This window comes from Microcaecilia unicolor, chromosome 6, assembly GCF_901765095.1.
Source record: "Microcaecilia unicolor chromosome 6, aMicUni1.1, whole genome shotgun sequence".
Taxonomy (NCBI): domain Eukaryota; kingdom Metazoa; phylum Chordata; class Amphibia; order Gymnophiona; family Siphonopidae; genus Microcaecilia; species Microcaecilia unicolor.
This window is the reverse complement of record NC_044036.1, coordinates 137,304,425-137,331,144: the sequence shown is the minus strand read 5'-3', so window position 1 is coordinate 137,331,144 and position 26,720 is coordinate 137,304,425. Positions and strand designations below refer to the sequence as shown.

The 26,720-nt window shown below is 41.1% G+C and overlaps 1 protein-coding gene across 1 annotated transcript in view; it reads right to left on the bottom strand.

Moving 5' to 3' along the window:
* Positions 1-13,257: 13,257 nt before the first annotated feature.
* Positions 13,258-26,720, bottom strand: part of EEFSEC (eukaryotic elongation factor, selenocysteine-tRNA specific) — a 214,031-nt gene continuing 200,568 nt past the window's right edge. The window contains 2 exon segments of the mRNA XM_030206082.1: positions 13,258-17,278; positions 17,281-17,339. Of these exon segments, the coding sequence (XP_030061942.1) occupies positions 17,150-17,278; positions 17,281-17,339 (188 nt within the window). The 3' untranslated portion in view covers positions 13,258-17,149.

Genomic DNA, 26,720 nt, shown 5'->3' with positions numbered 1-26,720 from the left:
AAAATCATGGCAGTTTAGGGGTGAAATGGCAGCAGAGTCAGACTTTTGGCTGTCCTCAGTTATTCGAAAGAGGCACTGGATATTGTCATGTGGATAATGGTTGTAGTCGCTGCCTTAGCTGGATATTTAACACCGATATCTGGATATTGGCTAGCGCTGAATATTCGGCTATATGTTTAAATGCCGCAGCTAGCATTTAAAAGAAATGCTGATTGCACTGCAGGGTTCACATATTGACCTAAAGAAGTTCAATACCATGCAAAAAGCAACAATAAAATAACTATAGAAACACAAAAAATGTAGGCAGATAAAGACCATATGACCTATCCAGTCTGCCCATCCATGCCATCTACTCTATCACTCCCTTAGAGATCCTATGTACTTGTCCCAAGCTGTCTTGAATTAAGATACTGTTTTTGTCTCCACCACTTCCACCAGAAGGCCTTTCCACGAATTCACCACCATTTCTGTGAAGAATTATTTCCTAATGGTACTTCTGAATCTATCCCCTTTCGCCTTCATCCTATACACCCTCATTCCAGAGCCTCCATTCAATTGAGAGTTGCCGCCTGTGCATTTATGCCATGTAGGTATTTAAACGTCTCTATCATTTCTCCCCTCTCCCACCTTTCTTTCAAAGTTATACATATTGAGATTTTTAAGTCTGGCCCCATACGCTTTATAACTAAGCCACCCTCTGGAATGATTCCATCCTATTTCTATCTTTCTGAAGGTGTGGTCTTCAGAAACCACTTAAGCCCAGGAAAAAAAAATCCTCAAAAACAGATCAGCCCCAAAACAGAGGAGTCACTTTTCCAAATGTTTTGTTTTTCAAGGAGAACCACCATCAATTCATAGTAATTCACATTACAGCGGCAAAGTCCAAGCAAACCTCACTGGCAACGGCAGAGGAATAATACCAATAAAAACTGATAACAAAATAAAGTAGTAGAAAACTGACCCAGAGGCAACTGTCTGCCCGTCCGTCCGTTGCTGCTGCTGCTGATTTCCTCTGTCTGCACACAAACCTGATTATCTGAGGAAAGCCTTGGGGTACCTGCAAAAAACAGCTTTATCAGAACTATCAAGATGAGACTGGCATAATCTGCTTGGGATGGGAAGTGCGGCCCTGTGAGGGACACTCATGTATCACACACTGAGATCACTTTGATCCAATGGAAGGTCTGAGTCATGAGCTGAACACTGTCCTTTCTTGGCTGAAATGGAAAAACTGTAAAATACAGAGGGGAAAGGGGAGGTTAATGCCCTCCTACCTAACCCCAATAGGGACACATAAAAACTGAACCCTGGTCAAACCCAGAGGAATAAACTTCATGTGAAAACACTAATAAAACTTGGATGATTCAGTACTGATATATGCCTTATTTCTCCAAGTCCTGTGATTATAAAAATGTGTAGGATTTTTTATGGTTCGTGTTTTCTTTCGTTACCATAATATAACAATTACCAAAAATGGCACTGAACTTGAACTTTCCAGACCAAATCTTTTTCTTGACCACTTGAAGAAGGGACCTGTGTGTTTTTGAAAGCTTCTCTCTGTCAGAGTTCAAAAATCCCAGTTGCCTGCTAACCGGTGCAAAGTACATTTTAGGTCCGAAGTAACAACAAAGAACGGCTGTGTATGCATTTCACTGGCTTCCTATCTGTTTCCGCATACAGTTCAAACTCCTCTTATTGACCTATAAGTGCATTCACTCTGCAGCTCCTCAGTACCTCTCTCCCTACATTCCTCCCCGGGAACTCCATTCACTGGGTAAATCTCTCTTAGCTGCACCCTTCTCCTCCACTGCTAACTCCAGACTCCGTTCCTTTTATCTTGCTGCACCATATGCCTGGAATAGACTTCCTGAGCTGGTACGTCAAGCTCCATCTCTGGCCGTCTTCAAATCTAAGCTAAAAGCCCACCTTTTTGATGCTGCTTTTAACTCCTAACCCTTATTCACTTGTTCAGAACCCTTATTTTATCATCCTCACTTTAATATTCTCGTTTGTCCTGTTTGTCTGTCCTAATTAGATTGTAAGCTCTGTCGAGCAGGGACTGTCTCTTCATATTCAAGTGTACAGCGCTGCGTACGTCTAGTAGTGCTTTAGAAATGATAAGTAGTAGTAGTAATGTTTGGCCCCAGTCCACTTCTGTGACCCAGAAAACCTGTGTTTCTTCCTCCCCAATCCCAGGAGCTGATAGAGCAAAGACAGAAGCATCAGAGAGGCAGGAGCACATCAGCACAACATCACAAGGTTATTCAGCAGGTGTAACATCATATCATACATATTATGAGTTCAAGGGAAAGGAAACATTGTCACATAAAAAAAAAACCCTAAGACGGAAGAATCCTAAGATGCTGCACAAAAATTAAGGGTGAGAAAAACAAAATACCAATGTCCTGCTAAATAAGTTACTTAGTCACGTTTAATGAATATCCACTCATACTGGGGGGCGATTTTAACACTACTAGTGATCCGTTAATAGATTGCAGGCCCCCAAAGAAGGCTGGAAAAGATCATGAGGGGAAAGGGGTGAATTATATATCTAGCAAAATTGGGGTGGTAGACATTTGGAGACTTTATCACTTAGAAGAAAGATTACACATTTTATTCTCATCCTCATGGAGTCCAGGCGCGCCTTGACTATATTCTAGTGGCCCAGTCATTGGTGAGAGGGGTTGAGCGCACGGAGATAGGGGAGTCAATTGTTTCAGATCATACGCTAGTGTGGGTTCAGTTGAGGTGGGGAGAGCAGACAGGCACGGCAAGGTGGCGGATGAATCCTGCTTTGTATCAAGACAAGGACATTTGCAAATACCTGCGACAGATTTGGCTAGAATATGTAGAGGAAAACAAGACTCAACCTGTTAATGATAGAATATTCTGGGAAGCTGCTAATGCAGTTGTACGGGGCAAGGTCATGGCATATACAGCGGCTATGCACAAAAAGCGAGAGGCGGAGCTGAGGAACCTGTTGATTAAATTGAAGGAGGTGAGGAGGCTGTGTCAGCTAGAGAGGATTACATGGCGGTAAGGAAACAAGTACAGGCAATATTAGATGCAAGGGCGCTATATGATATCAGACTCTACAAGTACCGCCTGCATAGATGGGGTAGCAAAACAGGCAAACTCTTAGCATCCCTGATTCGGCAGAGATCCGGAAAAAGCTTCATCAGCAAACTTAGGAATAGTAGTGGGGGAATACAAGCGGGGAGGGAGGAAATCCAGCAGGAATTTGTCAAATTTTACTCTGCTTTGTATGCTAAAGGCTCATTCTCGGAAGGAGAATGTCGAAAATTCTTCGATAAGATACAGTTGCCGTTTCTGTCAGCAGAACAAGTGGCGAGCCTTAATGCACCAATGCAGGATAAGGAAGTACAGAGAGTTATAAAACGGTTGAAGTTGGCAAAAGCGCCTGGCCCAGATGGATTAGGGACAGAGTTTTATAAGATATTACAAGACCAGCTCATACAGCCTTTTGTTGCTATGTGTGAGGAGGTACGAGCATCGAGGAACATGGGCTCATATTTGAACCACGTGTTTATCACAGTACTGCCGAAACCTGGTAAGGACACTGAATTAGTAGGATCCTACAGACCAATATCATTGCTGAACCAGGATGTAAAAATTATGGCAGATGTGCTAGCAGCGAGGTTAAGCAAGTTAGTTCCCCATCTTGTGCATAACGATCAGGTGGGGTTTGTGAAGGGGAGATACGCCTCTGCTAACATTTTGAAAGTAAGTAGAGTGTTATTTGAGGGCAATAGGAAAGGGGGAGACAAGATCATGGCCAGTTTAGATGCAGAAAAGGCCTTCGATAAAGTGATATGGGAATATTTGTTCTGGGTGTTGCAGAGGTATGGGATAGAGGGAGAATTCCTGGATTGGATAAAAGTATTATATACCAATCCAACGGCCCAAATTGTGATAAATGATTCAATAGAGAATCATTAGTACCATCTTTCCACGCATGTACAATGGACAGAGACTGTGAAGCCAATAAAGGTATGATCATAAATTATTACCAGAATGGTCTGTTAACATATACTTCTGCCTTTCCAAACTGTTGCTAACACTGTCAAACAAGTAGTTAACCCATTGTATCCTTCAACATTTCCACTGACAACAAAACTTTGTTTAATGACATTTGTGCAGGCCGTTTTCTGTCTGTACTTTGCATGGTATAAAATTCTATGGCAGGCCACAGTTGCTTTATCTAAGCAGCTGCATTAACCCTTTGACTCTAGCTAGGGCCTGGTTTTTCTTTCTACTGAACTGAACGCAGGTATTTGAATACAGGATCTGCTCCTTGATTGCTCTCTTCCACTTTCCCACTGTTCAGTCCCTAAAATGAAACCCCAGTGTGTTCTATCTTCTCAAATACAACAGCTGTGGGGTATGAGTGCAGAGGGCTTCAGGCGTCATCTTCTGTTTCAGGGTCTCATCGTTTCACTTCCAGAGCAGGGGATGAGAAGATAACGTTAAAAGGGACTGTCAGTCTCCCTAAACAGTCCGGCTCTGTTCGCCCAGTGTCTCAGCAAATAGGAGCTCATGAACCTTAATGGAGCACTCAGGTTTCCAGTGATCCCAGCGGCAGATAGAGTTAGTTCAGCAACAACCAAATTACAGTCTCCAGGGGCTGGTTGTCTTTTACAGATTTAGCATCCTTGTAAGTACAGTAGAAAGCTAATTGTTGCTCACCACTACTGTTTCCAGGCACTGAAAGCCAAGTGTAAAAACATCAGGAAAAGAAACATTACCAGACAGCTCCATGCTGCCAGGGCCAGACATACCAAAGCCCAGGACAGAAACTAAGGACACAGCAAGACAGCTCTGCCTCAGTGACATTTCTCACCTTTGCCAATGGTGCTGGGGTTGGGTATGCCTGCTCTTCTCTCTCCATCTGACCCTGTACACTACTGCTTTCTCTTATGGCTTTCTTCTCTGCAAATATACTCTCACTAGGGATAGTGAGCATGTTAGTATATTTCATCTACCCTCAGGATGCAAATATTTCAAACTGTTTAGTTAATAAATTAAGTATCTTAGTATTTCTTAATAAGAAGTAATGATGCTGAGCCTCATTGTTTAAATCTCAGGCTTGAGGTGTACGTGTAGGAATAAGGAGGTGGCATCGCTGGTGATCAGGCCAGTCAGACAGGGCTGAAGTTCCTCCTCATCGTTCTCATTACCACAGCTAGTGTGTGTGGCCCGCAAAAAATAGAAAGAGAAAATGTCAGTGCATAAAGACCATACGGCCCATCCAGTCTACCCATCCATATTGTCTACTATCCCTTCCTCTCCCTTACAGGTTCTATGTGTCTGTCCCATGCTTTCTTGAATTCAGATACACTGGGAGGCCATTCCATGCATCCACTAACCTTTCTGTAAGGAATTATTTCCTTAGATTACTCCTGAATTTATTCCCTTTCACCTTCATCCTATGCCCTCGCGTTCCAGAGCTTCCTTCCAAATAAAAGGAGACTCATTCCTGTATATTTATGCTACAAAGGTAAATGTCTCTATCCTATCCCCCCCCCCCCCCCCCACCACCACCTTTCTTCCAAAGTACACATATTGAGATTTTTAAGTCTGTCACCATAGGCATTACAAGGACCACTCACCATTTTAGTAGACACTCTCTGGACCAACTCCACCCTGTTTATATCTTTTTGAAGGTGCAGTCTACAGAACTGTACACAGTACTCAATTAGGGCCTGACTAGAGACTTAATAGTGCCTCTGGATGCTTCCTTTTTTTATTGCTGCCCATTCCCTTCCCTATTGACCCAAGAGCCCTTCTGGCTTTTGTTGTCACATTTTCTACCTGTTTGGCCCACCTTAAGATCATAAGCTATAATCACCCCTCAGTTTCACTCTTCTTTCATGCACAGAAGTACTTCTCCCTCTATACTGTATCTCTTCCTCGGGTTTTTGCAGCCCAAATGCATGACCTTGCATTTTTTAGCATTACATTTTAGCTACCAAATTCTGTTCCATTTTTCAAGCTTCCTTAGATCCCTCCCCTCATGCTATCCACACCATCAAGTGTATCTACCCTGTTACAGATTTGCAGATCTTGGTATTACCCACAAAGAGGCAAATTTTACCAGGCATCCCTTCCGCAATATCACTTATAAAATTGTTTAAAAGACCAGTCTTTGCAGCACACCACTGGTAACATCCCCTTCCATCAAAGTGAACTTCATTTACCACTAACGTTTGTCGCCTTCCACTCAACCAGATTCTAACCCAGTCAGTCACTTTAGGGTCTCTACCAAGGGCACTCAGTTTATTTATAAGTCGCTTATGTGGAACTGTGTTAAAATCTAAGCAGACTATGGAGCTCATTTTCAAAGCACTTAGACACACAAAGTACCATAGGTTAAAATGGACTGTACTGAGGGACATTCCAGCAAATCAGTCCTCATTGGGATTACTTCTCTCTACATGCTACTATATATTTGTCCCAGAGTTGTATTCTCTTTTCCGGAACCTTATCAGCTTCCTTGCACCTACTGTTACTCTATTTTCTACTCTGTATATATTCTTGGTACTCTCCTCTCTGGAACCTGTAAGCCACATTGAGCCTACTGCTATGCGGGAAAATGTGGGATACAAATGTAATAAATAAATAATTGGGAGTTAATTGGCGCTGACACTAGTTTGTAGTTACATGTGTTAACTGCACTTAGTCACACTTCTATAACCTTAATGCAGATATCCTTTAGCACGTAACTAAAGGGGGCGTGGATATGGGAGGGGCATGGCCAGCACTTATGCACTAAGGTTATAGAATATCGTTATGTGTGCAACTACAATATTTACACCAGCCACTGACACGGTATTAAGTGGACACGGCGAAATGGCACATATATACAGACCTATGCAAGTATTCTATAACAGCAATTACAAGCATAATTACCAATATTGAACTTGCACTTAGCATGCAGCATCCTAGCACCTTATATGTATTTTATAAAAGGCTTCTTTACAAAATAGTTGTAGAGTTCTAAAAAGTTGCACTTAGTTCTTCATTTTTCCCCCTAGACAACCTACACAAATTTTGCCTCTTAGATTATCTCAGTGGTTCCCAAATCTGGTCCTGGAGGCACCCTAGCTAGTCAGGTTTTCAGGATATCCACAATGAACCTTCATGGGATAAATCTGTATGCAACGGAGGCAGATTCATGCAAATCCCTCTCATGAATATTCATTGTGGATATCCTGAAAACCTGACTGGGTTGCCTCCAGGACCAGATTTAGAAACCCATGGATTACCTTAAAATGAAGAATGAGGCATGGATGATTTTGAAAGTTTATATACTTCTGTTTTTCAAATTTATTTATGTAAATGAATCTCACTGTTAAATTCCTGATAAGAACAAAACAAGACAATTAGGGCAAAATGACCAAGGGATCCTCAAAACCACTTCCAAAATAATGCTCAATATCATCCGTCTGTTCCTCACTCACCTTCCCAAAAATTAAAAAAAAAAAAAAAACTATCTGAAGTGGACCTTAAAGGTGCTGCTCCAGGCACAGGCTTTTAACTCAATACATTTCACAAAGCTTGCGCTCAAGAGTGAATCTTGAAAGTTCACAAATATCTGTGAAATTATGATGGAACTGTACATTAAAAAAAAAAAAAAAAAGACAGCATTCTTTGCCTGAGCTATTCAATTAGAAGGTTCCTCAACAAGAAAAAAAGAAGGTTTCGCAATCATCACACTAATAAACTATTAAGCAATAAGCTATCTTTTAGCAGTGAGGGGTACACAGCTGAGAATTTATAGCCCCTCATCAGCATACAAAAGGCTTCACCAGAGGAGTGGTCTACTCACTTGAAAGAGTACTGAGATGAATTAGATAATATACCACTATCTGATGACTGTAAACAGACCAGTCTACAGTCAGTAGCTACAAAAGATGATTTTGTCCAGACCAGGCATAAAATGTGAAGTTAACATACCTTATAATTACTTCTAAGAGACAGAGTACCAGCAGCCGGCACAATTATTTGGGTCATTACTTTGTTTTGACTCAGCAGATGTATATAAGGCTGCACCTCGCTAATGCACAGCAATGTTCTTTGCTCCCATAATTTATCTTTGTGATTTTACAGTAATATTCTTAGTTGGGTGAGGAAGAGTGATCTAGTGCTTAGCGCACAGGGCTGGAAGTCTGGAGAATGTATTGATGTTCACTTAGGGTTAAGCCCCTCCTTTGATCATAGTTCCCTATGTAACTGAGTAGTGGGTGTAGCAGCAGTATAGAAATTGTAAGTGATATTACTTAATCTGTCCACATCAAGTTACAGAGCTATATTATTATTAATAATAAAAATACTTTTGGCTTACCCTCATCATATACTTAGTACATAACATCCATCTACAATAAAAACAACATAAAACAAATCCCAAAAAGTAGCCAATTTACATAAAGCAAGGTACAGCAGTAGTACATACTGTTAAAAGCTAACCCAAGCAGGCAAGTTCTCTCTTTCTTCCTGTAAGTTAGATAATCCTCGCCATTTCTAACCTCAACGGTAGGTGATTCCATAATTACAGACCCTCCACCGAAAACACCCAAGCCCAGGTTAAAGACTTTCAAAGTGGTAGCTGTGTCAGTCTGGTGTACCAAAAATGACAGAGGCAGGTGGGCACCATTTAAACTAACCAATTTAAGGCATAAGCTTTCAAGGACCAAAGTCTACTTCATACTACTACTACTTATCATTTCTATAGCGCTACTAGACATACGCAGCGCTGTACACTTGAACATAAAGAGACAGTCCCTGCTCGACAGAGCTTACAATCTAATTAGAACAGACAAACAGGACGAAGAGATAAGGGAATATTAAAAGGTGAGGATGATAAAATAAGGGTTCTGAACAAGTGAATAAGGGTTAGGAGTTAAAAGCAGCATCAAAAAGGTGGGCTTTTAGCTTAGATTTGAAGACGGCCAGAGATGGAGCTCGACGTACCGGCTCAGGAAGTCTATTCCAGGCACATGGTGCAGCAAGATAAAAGGAACGGAGTCTGGCGTTAGCGGTGGAGGAGAAGGGTGCAGATAAGAGAGATTTACCCAGAGAATGGAGTTCCCTGGGAGGAATGTAGGGAGAGATGAGAGTGGAGAGGTACTGAGGAGCTGCAGTGAATGCACTTATCAAACATATAAACGGCAAGTGACCGACTCACCTGCAAATGCGCAGTAGAGTCGGAATGCTGAGAGTGTAGAAGTCCAAGCCCCGCCTCCACCAGCAGTACAGCCCAATAGGGAGGAGGGCTTGGTCATGGGCGTGGAAATCGGGGGAGGAGGGAGCAGGGAGGGAAGGAGGGGGCGGAACTGAGGGAAACACGCTGGGGGGGAGGGCAGGGGAGAGAACAGGGTTGGTGAGGGGGGGAAGGCCATAGGAAAACAAAAAACTAGCCCGTTGTTACGGGCTTAACGGCTAGTAGATCAATAAGAGGAGTTTGAACTGTATGCGGAAACGGATAGGAAGCCAGTGAAGTGACTTGAGGAGAGGGCTAATATGAGCATAACGACCCTGGCGGAATATTAGTCGTACAGCAGAATTTTGAACAGATTGAAGAGGAGAGAGATGGATAAGTGGGAGACCTGTGAGAAGCAAGTTGCAATAGTCTAAACGAGAGGTGATAAGAGCGTGGATGAGGGTTCTGGTAGTGTGCTCAGAAAGGAAAGGGCGAATTTTGCTGATATTATAGAGAAAGAAACGACAGGTTTTAGCAGTTTGTTGAATATGTGCAGTGAAGGAGAGGGAGGAGTCGAAGATGACCCCAAGGTTACGAGCATGTGCAGATTGTTACCAAATGGACTGTAGTGAGGGCCATTCCAGCACATCAGTCACTCTGCAGCCCACTATTAGCCTTAAAACCACATGCAGAGCCAGCTATGAGAACGCAAGCATTTTGGGTAATTTTCAATAATCCACAATGGCTGTCTGTACTCATAGCTTGAAGAACCAGTGCATTTTATTCTAGCAAAAAAGGTGCCGGTACTCAAATGCTAGGCCACCCTTTAAGGGTGGGGTGAACACTGAGGGACCCACCCCACAATAGCCAGGACCCCAGCAATTAGTCAAAGAACCTATGACAAGGCAGAATTGGTGTGTAGAGCCTGAGCTCTTTCATTAAACTTGGGGACCATGGGTCAATTTTAGTAGACAATGGAAAAAGTGCCGGTACTCAGTACCCCCAAGTACCCCCTCAAAAAAAAAAGCCCTGTGAAGAACTAAACAAAAGTCAAAATATACAAGAAAAAGTTTTAACTCAATAAAATATAAACAGATTCCCTATCACTCCTTTGTGGCCTAAAGTTCATTTTATTTGTGGCTGAATCTAACATTATTGGATCTCAAGCTAAACAAATAACTTCTAGGCTCTGAAAAATGTAACATATTCAATAGTAACATAGTAGATGACGGCAGAAAAAGACCTGCACGGTCCATCCAGTCTGCCCAACAAGATAAACTCATATTTGCTACTTTTTGTGTATACCTTACCTACCTTGATTTGTATCTGCCATTGTCAGGGCACAGACCGTAGAAGTCTTGCCCAGCACTAGCCCCGCCTCCCAACCACCAGCCCCGCCTCCCCCCACCGGCTCTGCCACCCAATCTTGGCTAAGCTTCTGAGGATCCCTTTCTTCTGAACAGGATTCCTTTATGTTTATCTCACGCATGTTTGAATTCCGTTACCGTTTTCATCTCCACCACCTCCCGCAGGGGGGCATTCCAATTATCCACCACACTCTCCATGAAAAAATGCTTGCTGACATTTTTCCTGAGTCTGCCCCCCTTCAATCTCATTTCATGTCCTCTCGTTCTACCGCCTTCCCATCTCCAGAAAAGGTTCGTTTGCGGATTTATACCTTTCAAACATTTGAATGTCTGTATCATATCACCCCTGTTTCTCCTTTCCTCCAGGGTATACATGTTCAGGTCAGCAAGTCTCTCCTCATACGTCTTGTAACGCAAATCCCATACCATTCTTGTACCTTTTCTTTGCACAGCTTCTATTCTTTTTACGTCCTTAGCAAGATACGGCCTCCAAAACTGAACACAATACTCCAAGGCTACTCATGATACCACAACCAAATGCAGAAGTAACCAAATCTGCAGATCAGTGAAGACAAAGAAAAAAGTAGAAATTGTCCAGAAACAGTTGCATGAGATCAGAAGTTTACCAAAATAATCAACAATCCGACATGACCATGTTTTGGTGAACTATGCCTGCGTCAGGGGCCCAGCGTCCAAAACTCCCATGAAATGAATTACTTCCTTAGGCCGGCAACAGCTGGACACAAGAGGAAGGTGGATGCTGGAAGCAGGAGAAGAGGGTGAATGCTGAGTCACACAGGAAGAGCATCTCAGCAGTTGATTATGGAAGTAACCAGCTGTTTCCATGACAACCGGATGATGCGTAGTTAGCAGCCATTTTTCAAATATTTATAATGTTGAGGAAACGAGGTATGATTCTTCTTTAATGTCTCTTAGGAAGTAATTTACCTCGTGATTTTTGGATGCTGGACCCCTGACGCAGGCACAACTCTCAGAAACACGGCTCTGTTGGGTCGTTAAGTGTTTTAATAAACTCTTGACCTCATGCTGCCTTTCCTGGCCAATTCTGCTTACCCATAACACCACGCCATCTCCTCAGATTTTTATTCCCCCCCCCCCCCCCCCCCCCAAATTAACCATTAATAGATCGGACTTTTCCTTTTCCAGGACTGTCACATTGTGCACTTGTTTGGTTTCAGGTAGATATGTTATGCTTTTCAAATAATGTAACTGTAATGTGGGCTGACACTGCTAGCATCACAAAATGTTAAGAAACATTATACATACATATATTTATATGTTTGCAAACACATGTAAGAGAATATGCATGAACTGCAACCAAAGTGGGTGGCACATAATACCTATTTTATGTAGTTATTCAATTATTTTGCTTAATTAATTTGGAATGATTAACCAGCACAAATTTTTACATATCACACTGTTCTTGCTCTGCATGAGCCAGAAAGCAAACTCAAGAGTGATCAGATGGGTGATAAGCCAGTAGCTTCAACGTTTCTGTTATGATATAAATGAAACATGTACTACCACTGACAAACAAGCAGAGCATAGAGAATTAAACAGTCGTAACTTAGAAACATGATGGCAATTAAGGACCAAATGGCTTATCCAGTCTGTCCTTCCTTAGCAACCCTAACTCCTTCCTTTGCTAAGGGATCCCACATGCCGGTCCCCTGCTTTCTTCATCTCCATGACCTCGTAATGGTTGAGTAAGCTGGGACTGACTGGGATGAATCAGTGGGGTTGGTTCTAAGTATGCTGTGTGACAGGATATTTACCAATACTGACTTAAAGAAGGGGTATCATTTAAAAATGCTGTAGCTTGTAGACTTCTGTTGGTTTGAAAACTCAAATATATACAACTCTGTGGAGTGGAGGAGTGGCCAAGTGGTTAGAGCACCGGTCTTGCAATCCAGAGATGGCCGGTTCAAATCCCACTGCTGTTCCTTGTGATCTTGGGCAAATCACTTAACCCTCCATTGCCTCAGGTACAAACTTAGATTGTGAGCCCTCCTGGGACAGAGAAATATCCAGAGTACCTGAATGTAACTCACCTTGAGCTACTACTGAAAAAGGTGTGAGCAAAATCTAAATAAATAAATAAATAAACTCTGAACCAAAATGTAATTGTAGCCAAAGACACTGGTAGATTGCTGATAGATCCCTTCCATTAGGTACATTTTACTGGCTAGAGATGGCTCTCCAGCAAGTACTAGATAGCTCCCCACAATACAATTCAGGTAACCAGCCTATCCTGAATCACGTGATATACTGACTAGGTAGGTCTGTGATGTTGACAAATTTACTAAGAGCAAACCTTTTGCATTTCAGAGCATTAGACCGAGCACTCTAGAAAATACATTAATCCACTGCGCAGTTTACCCATCTCCGAAATGATTAATTTACTCAGCCTAGAAACATTCAAATACTACTGTTATAAAACCTGTGACTTCACAAAGCTGAACAGATTAGTGAATGGGTTACCAGGAGACAAGATACAGAATCTGCTGGAATGTGTGCAAGAAGACTTAGAGAATATTGCCCGTTCTTAGATTTCATAACTAAATGGGACAGTCAACTAAACACAATAAGACCCAGTTAATAAACTTCTCCTCAGTTGTACAAATTAAGGAATAACTCAACAACATGCAGTGTTTTGCAAATGAGAAACTCTTTATTCATAATCATTTTATTAAACCAATTTACTACTGTACAGTCAAAAGCCAACGATAACAGCTAATGAACTGCTCTAATCTCACAATCCTTAAATACTGAAAGTTATTTTGCATATTTCTGATTTTTCTTATACACAAATGGAGAGCTTCTGCTGATTTTAAATTACAACCTTGCATGTTCTTTAGGTCAGGACTTAATAATGCAAGTAGGGAGAGCAGGTACTAAGACAACTTGGAAGGAAACACTTGTGCATGGACTGGCGAGACAGAAAGCCTCCCAACGACAGCATTTATCATTCACAAATTTTATATTAGTAATAAGAATGTATGTTATCTTCTCTTTGCCCTATTTGCAACTGGCCGTAACCACCAAATCTTATCAAAGTCCAGAGCAAATACGGCTATTAATGGATAAGACTCGGATAAGACTCAACTCTGACACCATTCTGATGTTTGGTCAGATGAAAAGTAAAAAAAAAAAACAAAACCTAATAAAACACTGGGATTTCTTCTACAGCAGGTGGTTATTGTGTGAACTCTTAAGCAGAGAATATTGTGGGGAGTGACTGGATCCACAGCAGAAGTGTAATCGCTTCTGTTCTGCTAGGTCAAGTCAGACCCTTCCATCCACATCTAATCGAACTAGTACATCATCTTTCATCTCCACTTCTAGCACTGTTACTGCTCTTGCTGGGTTTTTTACACATTCGCATCCACTGCTAACTTCATTTTTTCTTTCATGGGCACTCTTGGTATAATAAATCATGCAGATAACAGAAGCATACCGTACATGGACTATTTTTAAATGGCCTTTTTTGTCTGTTATTAACAAATACTATCAGTTATGTACAATACTGGATAATTCATTCTAATAAGTAGACATGATGAAAATAATCATAACTTATATTTAAATAACAACTCTTTAACAAGAACTTACAAATCTTTGAATTTCTGCACAGATTGCAGTGGAAGAGTGACTTATTTGCTTACAAAACTATGCAAGATTATATGGAATAAAAATTATTTCCTAAGTCTACTCGATTCATAATGACTACTGGTGTAAACAGTGAAGCATGTCCGAATGGAAGCCAAATTGTAAGACAGAGGGTGATGTCATGGGCTGTTGATTTTGGGGGGAAATGACGACCCACACCTGGAAAATCTGCTTCTAACACATTATGGGCCAGATTCAATAAACAGCACTGAAAAATAGATGCCAGGAAAAATTAGTGCTCAATGCTATTCTATAAAGGGCACTCTTTAGAGAACAGCGCCTAGTGAGGATTCTCACGCTCAACTTGGGCACAAGAACTTACGCCAGCTGAAACCAGGTGTAAATGCTTGTGCACATACCCCAAATTCGGTAACACTGTGTGTAATTCATTGGACTGATCCTGAGCCACCCATGCCCACACCCCCTTTTGGGTTGTGCATGAGAGGACTGGGGCACAGATCATTATAGAATCATGTGCAAATCCAAATTAGTGCAAATTAACATCAATAACTGATTGTTAACAGTTTAATTTATTTGCATATGAATCCTGGATTGTGGGCAAATCTGGGATCATTTATAGAAACCAGGGATATATTTTTATATAACAGATGCCATAATTTTTAAAGGACATGGGTATCAACTCATTAAGCAAGTCAGTATGATGGGTGGGTTAGGGGCTGTTGAGCATGTGGGGATGTGGTTTCTAGATTGTCCCAATTAAAATTATGGAGTGGGACTAGTGTGGCTGTATTTTTATTATTAACTGCTATATTATAAGTTATTAGAGACCAATGTAGGTGCATCATTGTCAATTTCTGAAAGCTTGCGAACAACCTATTTTGATACATAAAAACGGAATCTATTAAACTGTCCCTTGAATCCAGTGTGCTGGGGGTAATTATGAGGAAGAGAGGCCGTGGCACCAGTAAGGCAGACAACTGAACATCTGGTTATAGCAACACATCGACCCAGCTGGTCAGAAGCTGCTTTAGTTGAATTTCTCCACAGAAGAATACTGCTGCAGTACAGAGGGAGACATTTTCATACCCCAGAACTACAGCTTTCCTCTGTACTCTTTGTGCTGGTTCCAGAAGCTGCTCTTGGGGCTCTGACACACTGACAAGGTACCGACAGTGAGTAGAAAGCGTTGTTCTACCAAATCTTACCTTGTTGAGCAGATAAGTTTAAAAATTATATTTTGTGTGTCAATCCTCCTGACCCCCCCCCCCACCCCCAGTAGGTTCTGAAGATAAATGCTGGAGAACCATCGTTTCATGAACTTGAAAAGCCATATTGTTGAAAACTAAGGATTTAGCTGGCTAAACGTGAGCAGTGAAATTCCCTCCACCACAATGAGCAGCTAAATCTATCTACCTATCTACCTAGATTCACTATGTACATAATTTCACCTGGCCACAAAAATGGGCAAATAAGTGTCCTGGATATATGGCTGGAACTGGGAGAAGACAGCTGGCTAGTGCTGATTTAAAAGCCTAAATGTAGATTACCAGAATTTGGCCAAGTTTTAGGGAAAATTTCCAGCCTTGCTATTCACTCATCCCTCTTCCCGACAAAGCCCAAATTCCTTCCACCTCCTCCCCAGCAGCCAAAAAACCTCTCCTCCACACATGGTCCTTCCAACCCCACCCTGCTGATACCACTATTCTGTCCTACCACTGAATCATGAAGGAAAAAAAAGTGTCCTCAATCCCCCTGCCATCCATATTTTGGTTGCCTAGATTTAAGCTCCTTTTGAAAATGAGTTCAATTTAGCTGGCTGGGTTAGGTGACTTGGCCCTTTTGTAAAGCTAACCCCTAAAGGATGAACAGCTGAATGCAATATGTTTTTGAAAATAGCTTCTAAGGTTTTGCAACAGTAGTACATTACTCTGCTCATCAACTGTCTTGAGACTCAAATGTCTTTAGCTCTCTCCAAAGAGAGGACATTGAGGGGGTCTTTCACCAAAGATTAGCTCGAGTTATTTTATTCCTATGGGCCCTGCTGCAGGTAAGTCAAGCTAAGCTTTAGTAAAAGACCCTCTGAGTTCAAAACTGGCTCAAATCGGACCAAAGGCATTTCTATGAAAAAGAGAGTTCTGCAATTGACAGAATGAATTAAAAATTCACTGGCTAAAGCATTTGTAAGCCGAAACAGCTTTTCTACTATATAAAGATATAAAGTAATGTAAAATAGAAATGGACTCTTGTCATACATATATATATATATTACTAGACCTTTGCATTCACACAAACTTAAAAACCCAAAAAGATTGCTTCCTATTATAAGGCAACATTGCTAGCAGCAGGAGGAGGGTGGCAGTTTGCTGGTAGCTCTCTGACCCACAGGGTCAGTTAATATAAAACCGCATTTTGGATCATTCACACAATGAGATTGCTCATCTTTCGTAAAGAGACACTGCGGTGTCTTCTGCCAACACACAACGACACTCCAAGTCAGGAGCGGCAAAGAGAGCCTGAACTGCTTCACAGTACTGGGGAATTCTAAGTGTAGAGTCTGAGAGGTGCTAAAATAATCATTTGGCCACCTTCTAGCTGCCATGGCCTTTACTGGGAGAAGCTGATGCGTGGAATAACAAACTTCCTCGTTTACTCCCGAGTTGTTAAGTAGAATAAAACCATACAAAAGCACCAGCAACCAAGACACAGAGTCTGTAACCCTTTCCAACAAGCCCTCAGTGAGAGCAGGAAGCTTCTTTGTCCTTTCCCAGGGTTCTTCACACGTCTGAAAAATGTCGTGTCAATCCTGCAGACAGTTACCCAAATCTGCAGCACTATCAGAACTGCCGCTAAAATCAAATTATGAATGCAAAACAAAAAATCGCTTCATAAGAAGGGTGGGGCTAAGAGACTGTCATTAAGATTGGATCATCTTTTTCTGGGGGTCAAAAACATATCGTTTAAAGCAAAGGCTAATCAAGACGGGTTCTGAATCAACCTTCCCGTCATCCTCTCTGGCAACGCTGGCGGTGGAATCTCCCTTCCCCGTTTGGATTTCTTCTTGGAAGAGGGCGTGAGAAGCTGCTTGGTGCTTGGATGGAGACCATCTGAAATAAATAAGTATATTAATGAATTAAATAAAGTGAGAGTCATTCAAATCATGGACTGAAATCTCACAAGAGGTGGACACTCAGCTGACATACTATATTACCAGTAAACACATGTTCTGATGGTTTCACTTTCAAGTCTTAAGATATTATGAGGCGAGCATAGAAGTTTTATCATCCCAAATCCGGATAAGGCAACACTCCTATAGTGTGACTGTATGATGTCTGTTCCCCTACATGAAGCAACATTATATAAGACAGAATACGTTGTGCAGTGGTGGCCAAACCTGTTCTCATGATGCCACAGCCAGTAGGGTACTCAGGATAAGCATAATACATATGCATGACATCTGTATTCATTGGAGGAGACCTGCATATGCAAATTATTGCACAGCAGCCATTGAGATAGGGAATATGTCACCACCTTTTGGTGCTGTTAATTTACTTATTAAGAAACTTGATATACTGCTCCTTGTTAAAATATTAAAAGAGCAATTCTATAAAGAGCACCTAAAATCAGGCACTGATTGAGCACATTAATTTACAAAATAGTCGCACTTATGTGCATGAATGTCAGAAACTGGCTTTACTACCAGTTAACACGTGTGTAATCTTTAAACTGGCCTGTTTGATTTTTAAGCCTTTCTATGGGTCTAACTCTGAAGGACTCATCAGGATTTTGAAGTTTCCAGGTAATTATGTTTCGAAAATCTCTCAAAATTTATCTTTTTCCAATTGAAATCTTAAGTGTTCATTAATGATGTATAATATTCCTTTGTAATTCCCTCTCTTTTCTAATCCGCGTAGAATCCTGTGAAATATGTAGAAGACTCTCTCGATCACATGGTATGTGCTAGGCTTTCATCTATAAAATCAGTCACTAGTCACATGGTGCATAAAGCAAATGGGCTGTACCAGTGGGTGCAGCATGAGCGTGAATTGCGCACAGCTTACAGAACAGTATCAGACTGGCAGCTCATGCCGTATGCTGTTTCACCTATGTTTCAACACATCAATGCAAGTTGGAGCTACTATTCTTGAATGGTTTGGGTGTGCCTTTAACACCGTTACTGAATCAATGCTAAGCATCACTTCTTTGCTGTACATACATTTAGGGGCCATTTTACAGAATTGGTCCCTAACAATTTATAATAAATAATAAAAATACAGCCACACTGCTCCCAATGACACAATTATAATTGCTGCAATGCACAATCTACAAATCGTCACTGTTAAAACACCATATCCCCACCAACCCTAACCCATCCATCATACCGATTTTCACCATCCCCAGCCTATACTAAAAAAGTTCCTGAAATCTATCTAAAGCAAGATAGAGCAAAGCTTGCATTGGTGCATGACGGAAGTCAGGTTACATCTTTATCCAATCGCTTATTTTTGGTTCATTTATTTTGATTGCATTTATATTTGAGAACAGCAGCAACAAATGTTGCTTCGCTTCTTGATAAACATTAAATCATTACAGTTTATATCAGGACACCCAAATTGTCAAGAATCCCCAGCTGGATCAAAATGCTATCTATGGTTCTGTGAATGTTACTACTGTACATGGCTTCCTGTCTCCACCAGCCTCAACAGTGCAGAGTTGGGAAATACCCTGAAACTTGTGCAAGACACTTTTGTGAGATTGGAATGTAGCACTGTACACACTACTCACTGCCTTCCAGGCCAAAAGGAGTATGTGGTACTGGCCTCACAGTAATGGTAATATCCAGGTGTCATTCCTCCACACTGGAATAAAGAAATCAGTTTGAACACTACATTTGAGAAAAGAAAATGGAGATTGAACTCTTAGCCAAAAAAAGGAGACTGGACTCTTAGCCAACATGTCAAAAGATTCGTAGGTCCAACAAGCAATAATCTTATTCAGATAAACTTTAACCACATAACCAGCAGGACTTGCCAGCTAAAGCTGCAACTGAATAAAGTTAGGTAAATTTATCCAGATAGTGACCTCATTCTCTTCCTTCATAAGCTACTGGTTGATTTTTTTTGTCTCTGTTCCATTTACTTATTTAGATTCATGAGTCCTACCTCCTTAGTGTTCCAAGAGATTTACAATTAAAAGTTTATAAAATACAACAGCCATTTATCCAAATAACATCAATTTTCATCTGTAATACCCCATGGGAATGGGTATTACTAAAGTGATAGATTTTTCCAGAGTCCTGGGAGGAGGGAGGTCCCTGCTACAGGGCTAGGGTGGTAGGATGTCCCTGGGTAGGAGAAGGCCCAGTCCATTAGGAGTGGTTTTGAAACAGACTGCAGAAGAAGAGTTGCCCTTGTAATGAATGACAAGGGGGGAGGAGTGACCAAGAGGATAAAGGCTAACTTTATGCCCTTTGGGGGGGGGGGGGGGTCTTTGGTTGCCTGTAGGTCCGGTTTTGCCTGTACATCCTCTTCCATTGACCAGGAGGAGAGAGAAGGGACTGCAGGCGAACTGGCATGGATGAGGGAGGTGAATGTGGCCCTGAATGTGAAATTGAACTAAACTAATGTCAAACTGAATTAAACTGAGCTGAGACCCGTTTTGTGGCCTGGGGCCGGAGCGAACGCACAGGTGAGGACCCAGATTACACTGTAAAATAGGAAAACTTACTTATTCAATTGCAAAGACTTAATATAGCACCAATTGCACTTAGGCCATGTAAAACTTCCTCTACAACCACGGTTTGTGCCCAGATTACAGAAAACAGACCCTTTAAAGCTTCCCTGCACTTATGCTTTCATCTCGGGGTCTTTGAAGCATATTCAGAACCACAGAGCTAAATACGTACCAGTGTACTTCGCATGCAAGGGGACCAATTTCAGTTCACCTGTGGTGTCACATAACCTTATCTCAAACACTTAACCATCTTCTGAAATTCCACCAGGTATTCTTATCATGACCTGACAGCAGATGATTTACTGGAGACAGAAGGTCTACACTGCAGGTGATCTGCTCCATTACAGAGACATCAAGGGGGCATTTACAGCTGATTGTAAGACGTTCGGTGAGGTTGGCCCCCCTTCCTTCTTGAGAACGCTGCTCCTCACTAGAATGTCCAGCATTCAATAAAGAATTATTATAACAGCACGAGCTGACAGCGTTTGACAGTCTTACAGAACAGCAACCCAAGTTTTGTAACATACTCTGAAATGTTTTAACAGTCAAGTACATGATTCTCTATTTTAGGGATTTCTTTCTGGGAACTGCATGCATTACATATTTTCCTACAGATGCAAAATGGTAATCATCGTTCAGTACCCCTGGCCTACAATCAATAAGGCTTATACCATTACTAAGTGGACAAAACAGAAGAGAATTGAAGAATGGGTGGGTGGAAAAAGGGACAGAAAGAGATAATATGAAGGAATGGGAGAGTAGCGGGAAATAAAAAAAGAATAGAACAAAGATGGAAGAAATGAAAGAAGAAAAGTATATGTTGAGGGGGCAGGAGGGAGAAGAGAAGGGCTGAAGTGCTAAGGGAAAGACTGGCACAGAGGTCCTGGGATAGGCACAAGGGACATTTTAAGGAAGAAGGGAGACAAAATGGGTTGAGAAGCAGAAACTAAGAGATATTCTGCAGTTTGTTTGTTTTTTTTTGGAGAAGATATAGGCTGCACAGAGACACCTGGGGATGAAGGGATCAAAGGCAAGAAGAGACAGGATTCAGACAGGAGCAGGGGATGGCATTTGGAAACAATAGGAAAAGTGGACTGGAAAGGGATGAAAGATTTGAAATAGGGAAGAATAAGGATTACATTTGAGGGGCAGGAAAAGAGAAGGTGGTGAAAGGCTGAGAGAAAGACAGGGTTAACAAAAGAATACAGGAAAAGACATAGCTAAAAAGAAATCAATGAAAAAAAAAAAAGGCTGAACATATCAGATAACCACAACGTATGGGATTTATTTTGATCTAGAAAGAAAAAGAGTGAAAAAAATAATGAACTGCTTTTTACTAAAGCTAGATTTTGTGAGGGTAAGTTACTTAAATGTCAAGCAAATTTATGCAAATGTACTAAAGAATTGTGCAGATTATATCCAAATGTTGCCCAAGGTACACCAGAAGTACATTTTTCAAACAAAGAAGTATGTGGTAGACCAGCAAATGGAAACACAGGGGTTTTAATACCTGGATAAGGTTTAGCTTGAACACAGATATCAAAATTACTTCATCAGACCCTGTAGCCCTCATTTTACAAACACATTCAGTAGCTGGCATGGTACCTTGACAAATGGCATTACTGTTTTTTTCTCCCTGGTGCCAGGAGGTCTATGGACTGGAGAGGCTCTGTGATATGGAGCAGCAGAGAGGCACAATCTGTGTTTCATCTACCTCCATGGATTTCTCGCATTACACAATGCATACTTTACATTTCACCGAGCCAAGGAAATGAAGGAAAATAGATGCGTCACTTAAGAAAACAGCAGGGCTTTAGTAGCCCAAATGACGGATATTTTTAGAAGGCTGCCTAGTTTAACTTGCTTACATTAAAATCTAGTCTTTGCGAACAATGATTCTGTTAGCTTGACTACATATTTTAAAAAGCCTCTATTCCATTAAGGGCTGACTATGCTACTCAATATGGCAGGAAAATATTAAGAGAAAAGATTTTCTTTTTAAGGACTGCCACTTCCTTTACATTGCCACGTTGCTAAAGACTACGAGAGGTATGGCTGTATCACAAGAACTCCACCAACCATTTTTGCTCTAACAGTGCAACAAATTCAGATACACATTCCTTCAGAAAATGGCAATGTTTTAAATTGAGTGAGAGACTGTGGAAACCTCCCCCCCCCCCACCCCCCGCTCAAATCTGGGGGTTGCAATAAGAGACAAAGAGGACATCATTAGCATAAAAATAGGCAGAGATTGAAAGGTCCAGGACTAAGAAAAATGTTGAAGAGAAGGGGAGCCAGGATAGAACCCTGAGGTACACTGAAGGACAGGAAATGAGAAGCAGAAATGGAGGACAGCCAAACAGTAAACTCACGGTCAGCAAGTGTAATGATATGCAGGTCACAAATGGAATAAATGAAATGAAATTCTATATTAGCCACCAAGTAAGGAAAGCATGCATTGCAAGGCTCATGGAATTCTTTCCAACCTTTGTGTGTGTTGGAGGGGAAGGAGGTTTACATATTAATGATTTGAGATACGAATTTGTGCTTTCTGTGCGTCTGTGATCAGGAAAGGCAATTTGAAAGGTGCAATTCCTTAATCACTGTTAAAGTGGATCAGTTTATCTATAGCGTAGCTGTTGGAACTGCTTCTCCCACAGAAATGTATTGTAGCAATGTTTAAAGAGGATTCATTTATCTTCTGCCTCCCACCGGATGCAGAAACTTAAGTGTGGAGGGAGTGGTTTCTGAGGTTGTGGGGTGCTGTGTCAGCTGAGAGTAGGACGGTGTATACGTTATTACTTTTTAGGGATGGGGCATTTTGCAGGGTGGTGTAACAGCTGGGTAGTTTTTTGGACTACAGCAATTGGCAGGAGATAGTTTTAGGATGGGAGTGAGGTTTACAGGGGATACTTTGGGGTATGGTAACAGTTTAGTGGTAATGTAGCAGTTGCAGAGGACATTTTGGTGTGGTGGTCGTTTAGGGGTTATGTAGCAGTTGCAGGCGATTTCTTTGGGTGTGTCTGCAGTTTAGGGGTAATGTTTGCTGTGGGTGCAGTATGCAGGGGGATATGGCATTTGCCCAGGCACTGTGTTGAGTGTTAGGACAGTTTGCAAGAACCATTTGGCAGAGGTAGGGATGTAGTTTGGGGGTGGGGCATTAGTGAGGGTGGTAAATGTTTGGGGGCTGCAGCCATTTGGGATTTGGAACAATAGGGAATTCCACCTTTTAAACTGCCACTGCTATACGTCACTCTAAATATCTATGCTACTGAAGCTGGAATTTTTTTTCTTACAGAAATACACTGAGCCATATTTTGGAGGGAGGGGGGCTCATTTCTCTGGAACCCCCAGTCTGATTCAAGCCAGTTTTGACTTGGTGTTTCTTTTTTCCTGCATGCCAATTCATCCCATTACATTTATGTTTTCTAAGCTACGGAAACTAGAATGCATTCTCCCATAGAAATACAGTGGGGTTTTTATGGAGGGGGAGGGCTCATCCCTCTGAAAACAACACCCCCCCCCCAGTCTAATATTTACTGGTTTGTCCCTCATGCCAAGTTTCATCCCATTCCATTCCATTTTGGAGAGTTATTTTGTCCACCAACAGGCAGACACATTCTCAACTCTTTCTGTTGAATTCAGGAGGAGCTCTGGCGGCAAAGTGCGAGCAGAGTTTTCAATGAAGTGCATACTTACTTTTAAAACCTGTATGTGCAGAAGTACCTAGCAACACAAATAACTAACAACTCCTTAATGTCTCATTGGCTTCAACGTCAACATCAGATTGCAGATATTCGGTGGCGAATCACTGACTTCATGATTTATGTTTGGGAGGCAGGGAATTATGAGCATATTTTGAAATATAAAGAACACATTTTGAATCGGATATTGTTATACCAAAGGGGTTAAATGAAAAGCTGGATTGGATGACACTTGGGTGATACTACTGGCCCTGACAAGTCAGCCGACTACTATAAATACAATGACATAAGATGCCACCGCCAAATTGAAAGATTTCTAAATGCTGATTAACTGATGAGTGCCTTAAGGATATTAAGTACTGTAAGTCTACTATGGATCACAGGTTTTTTTTTTAATGACAGTGGGAACTCTAAACACCACAAACTTATGGCACTTTGTTACTATTATAGGAACTTCTTCCTTGACGCAGCTAATGGTGAAACATAGCGCTAAGTTGGAAGACCACTCTCTGTGATTTTGAGAAGTCTGAGATAACAATATTTATGCACAAAATATCCTTCCAGCAAGTGCACAGATATACATGCATGAAATTCATGGAGGTGAGAATAAACATGTGTGTAAAGGTGAGCTGGTTGAAGTAGTGTATTTAGATTTTCAGAAAGCTTTAGACAAAGTTACTCATGAGAGATTCTTGAGAACATTGAAAAATCGTGGGATAGGAGACAATTATCTGTTGTGAATTAGGAATTGGTTATTGAACAGAAAACAGAGGGTAGGGTTAAATAGTCATTTTTCTCAATGGAGGAAGGTGAATAGTGGAGTGCCAAAGGGCTCTATACTAGAACCGGTGCTATTTAACAAATTTATAAATGATCTGGAAATCAGAATGACAAGTGAGGTGATTAAATTTGCAGATGACTATTCAAGTTCTTAAAACATATGTGGACTGTGAACAACTGCAGGAAGAACTTAGGAAAGTGGAAGACTGGGTATTCAAATGGCAGATAAAATTTAATTTACACAAATGAAAGCGATGCACATTGGGAAGAATAATCCAAATCATAGTTACCTGATGCAAGGGTCCACACATTAGGAGTCAGCACCTGAGAAAAGAACCTAGGTGTCATTTTAGACCAAATACTGAAATCTTCTGGCCTGTGTGTGGTGGCAGTGACAAAAAAAGCAAACAGGATGTTAGGAATTATTAGGAATAGGATGCAAAATAAGACCAAGAATATTATAATGCCTCTGTATAGCTCCATGGTGTGATTGAGTATTGTGTTCAATTCTGGTCACCGTATCTCAAAAAAAGATATAGCGGAATTAGAAAAGGTTCAAAGAAGAGCGAACAAAATGATAAGTGGGATGGAACTCCTCTCATTTGAGGAAAGGCTAAAGAGGTTTGGGCTCTTCAGCTTGGAAAAAGGATGGCTGAAAAGGGATATGATAGAAGTGTACAAAATTCTGAGTGAACTAGAATGGATAATTGAATTTTTACTCTTTCAAAAAGTGCAAAGACTAGGGGACACTCAATGAAGTTACATGGTAATAGTTTTAAAACAAATAGGAGGATTTGTTTTTCACTCAAAGAATAGTTAAGCTCTAGAACTCATTGCAGGAGGATGTGCTAACAGCGGCTAGCTTATCTGAGTTTAAAAAAAAAAAAAGGTTTGGACAAGTTCCTGGAGGAAAAGTCCATAGTCTGTTATTGGGATGGACATGGGGGAAGCCACTATTGATAACATGGAATGTTGCTACTAATTGGGCTTCTGCCAGGTACTTGTGATCTGGATTGTCCACTGCTGGAAGCAGGATACTGGGCTAGATGGACCTTTAGTCTGACCCGGTATGGTTATTCTTATGTTCTTAAACTCCACGTGCCGATATAGTTTTTTTGTATTCTGACCTGCGAACGCCTGCATTGCTGAACAGTCCAGCCCTTTGCTGTTTGTTTCAGCACACCTCCCCCTCCCTTCTGTCTTTTTTTTTTTTTTTTTTAAATCATGCTCTTTATGGAACCTAGAAAAAAAGTTGTGGGTCTTACACTCGCAGGCATGAGTATAAGACTAGCACCGACTTCTGGCTTCATTAACATGGATTCAAATGTGCTGTGCGCCGGTGTCTATGCAAGGTTTTGCGTACAAAACTTGTTTTTGCATCATGCACCCACAAAATTGAATGCTTTTATACTACTCCGGTCCCTCAGAGGGTGTCTGAAACAAGAGGAGATAAAGTTTCAAAAATAATCTACCAAACCATTTTTGAAGTGTACCAAATTATCCTCTAAACTTCACTGTGAAGAAAAGTCCAGAAACTCCTAAACATATTTTGCTAGATTTGTATTTGGGCTTTGTAAAAACCTAGAAGCAGATTTTCATGTTTCCATTTTTTTTTTTAAACATTTCACCTAGATTGACCAGGATCATTCAGGTTGACATCTGCCTGGTCTGAGGTTGGCTGCAAATTGCTTGTGCATTTCTACTCCTTCTGCTTCTTGTTGCACTAATAGAGACTAATCCAATTACACTAAAAGGCAACTAAACACACAATACAGCAGGTCTTGAAAATCATATGTCAATTATGTCACATATACGAGAAGGTGCTACCGCACAATAACGCATTACTCACTGCAGTCTCATTTTATGCAACGGGACCCATTTACTACTAATGTGTGTTCATGGCGTCAGCATACATAAGCGGTAATGTACTTTAGTAAATCTATCACAAAACATTTCACATGAGTTCTTAATCAGAAATAATCTGAGGAAATCAAATCAAATGCTTCTCTAGTTAAGTGGCACAACAAGAGAGAACAAAACTCCACGGGATCACGAAAGACAGCAAAACACAGCAAGAATGACAAAAAAAAAAAAGACTTGGGTCTCAAGACAGTCTTTTACTATAGATTGGAACAGACAATGTTGGAAATTGTGTTCAAGTCCACAGTCTTAGGTATTAAAAATTGCTGGTTTATGCCAAACCTATTTTAAAGCTGACTGATAATTGCAAACAGCACCAAAGGTGTCCCATGTTTACTCTCTCACTGGTCA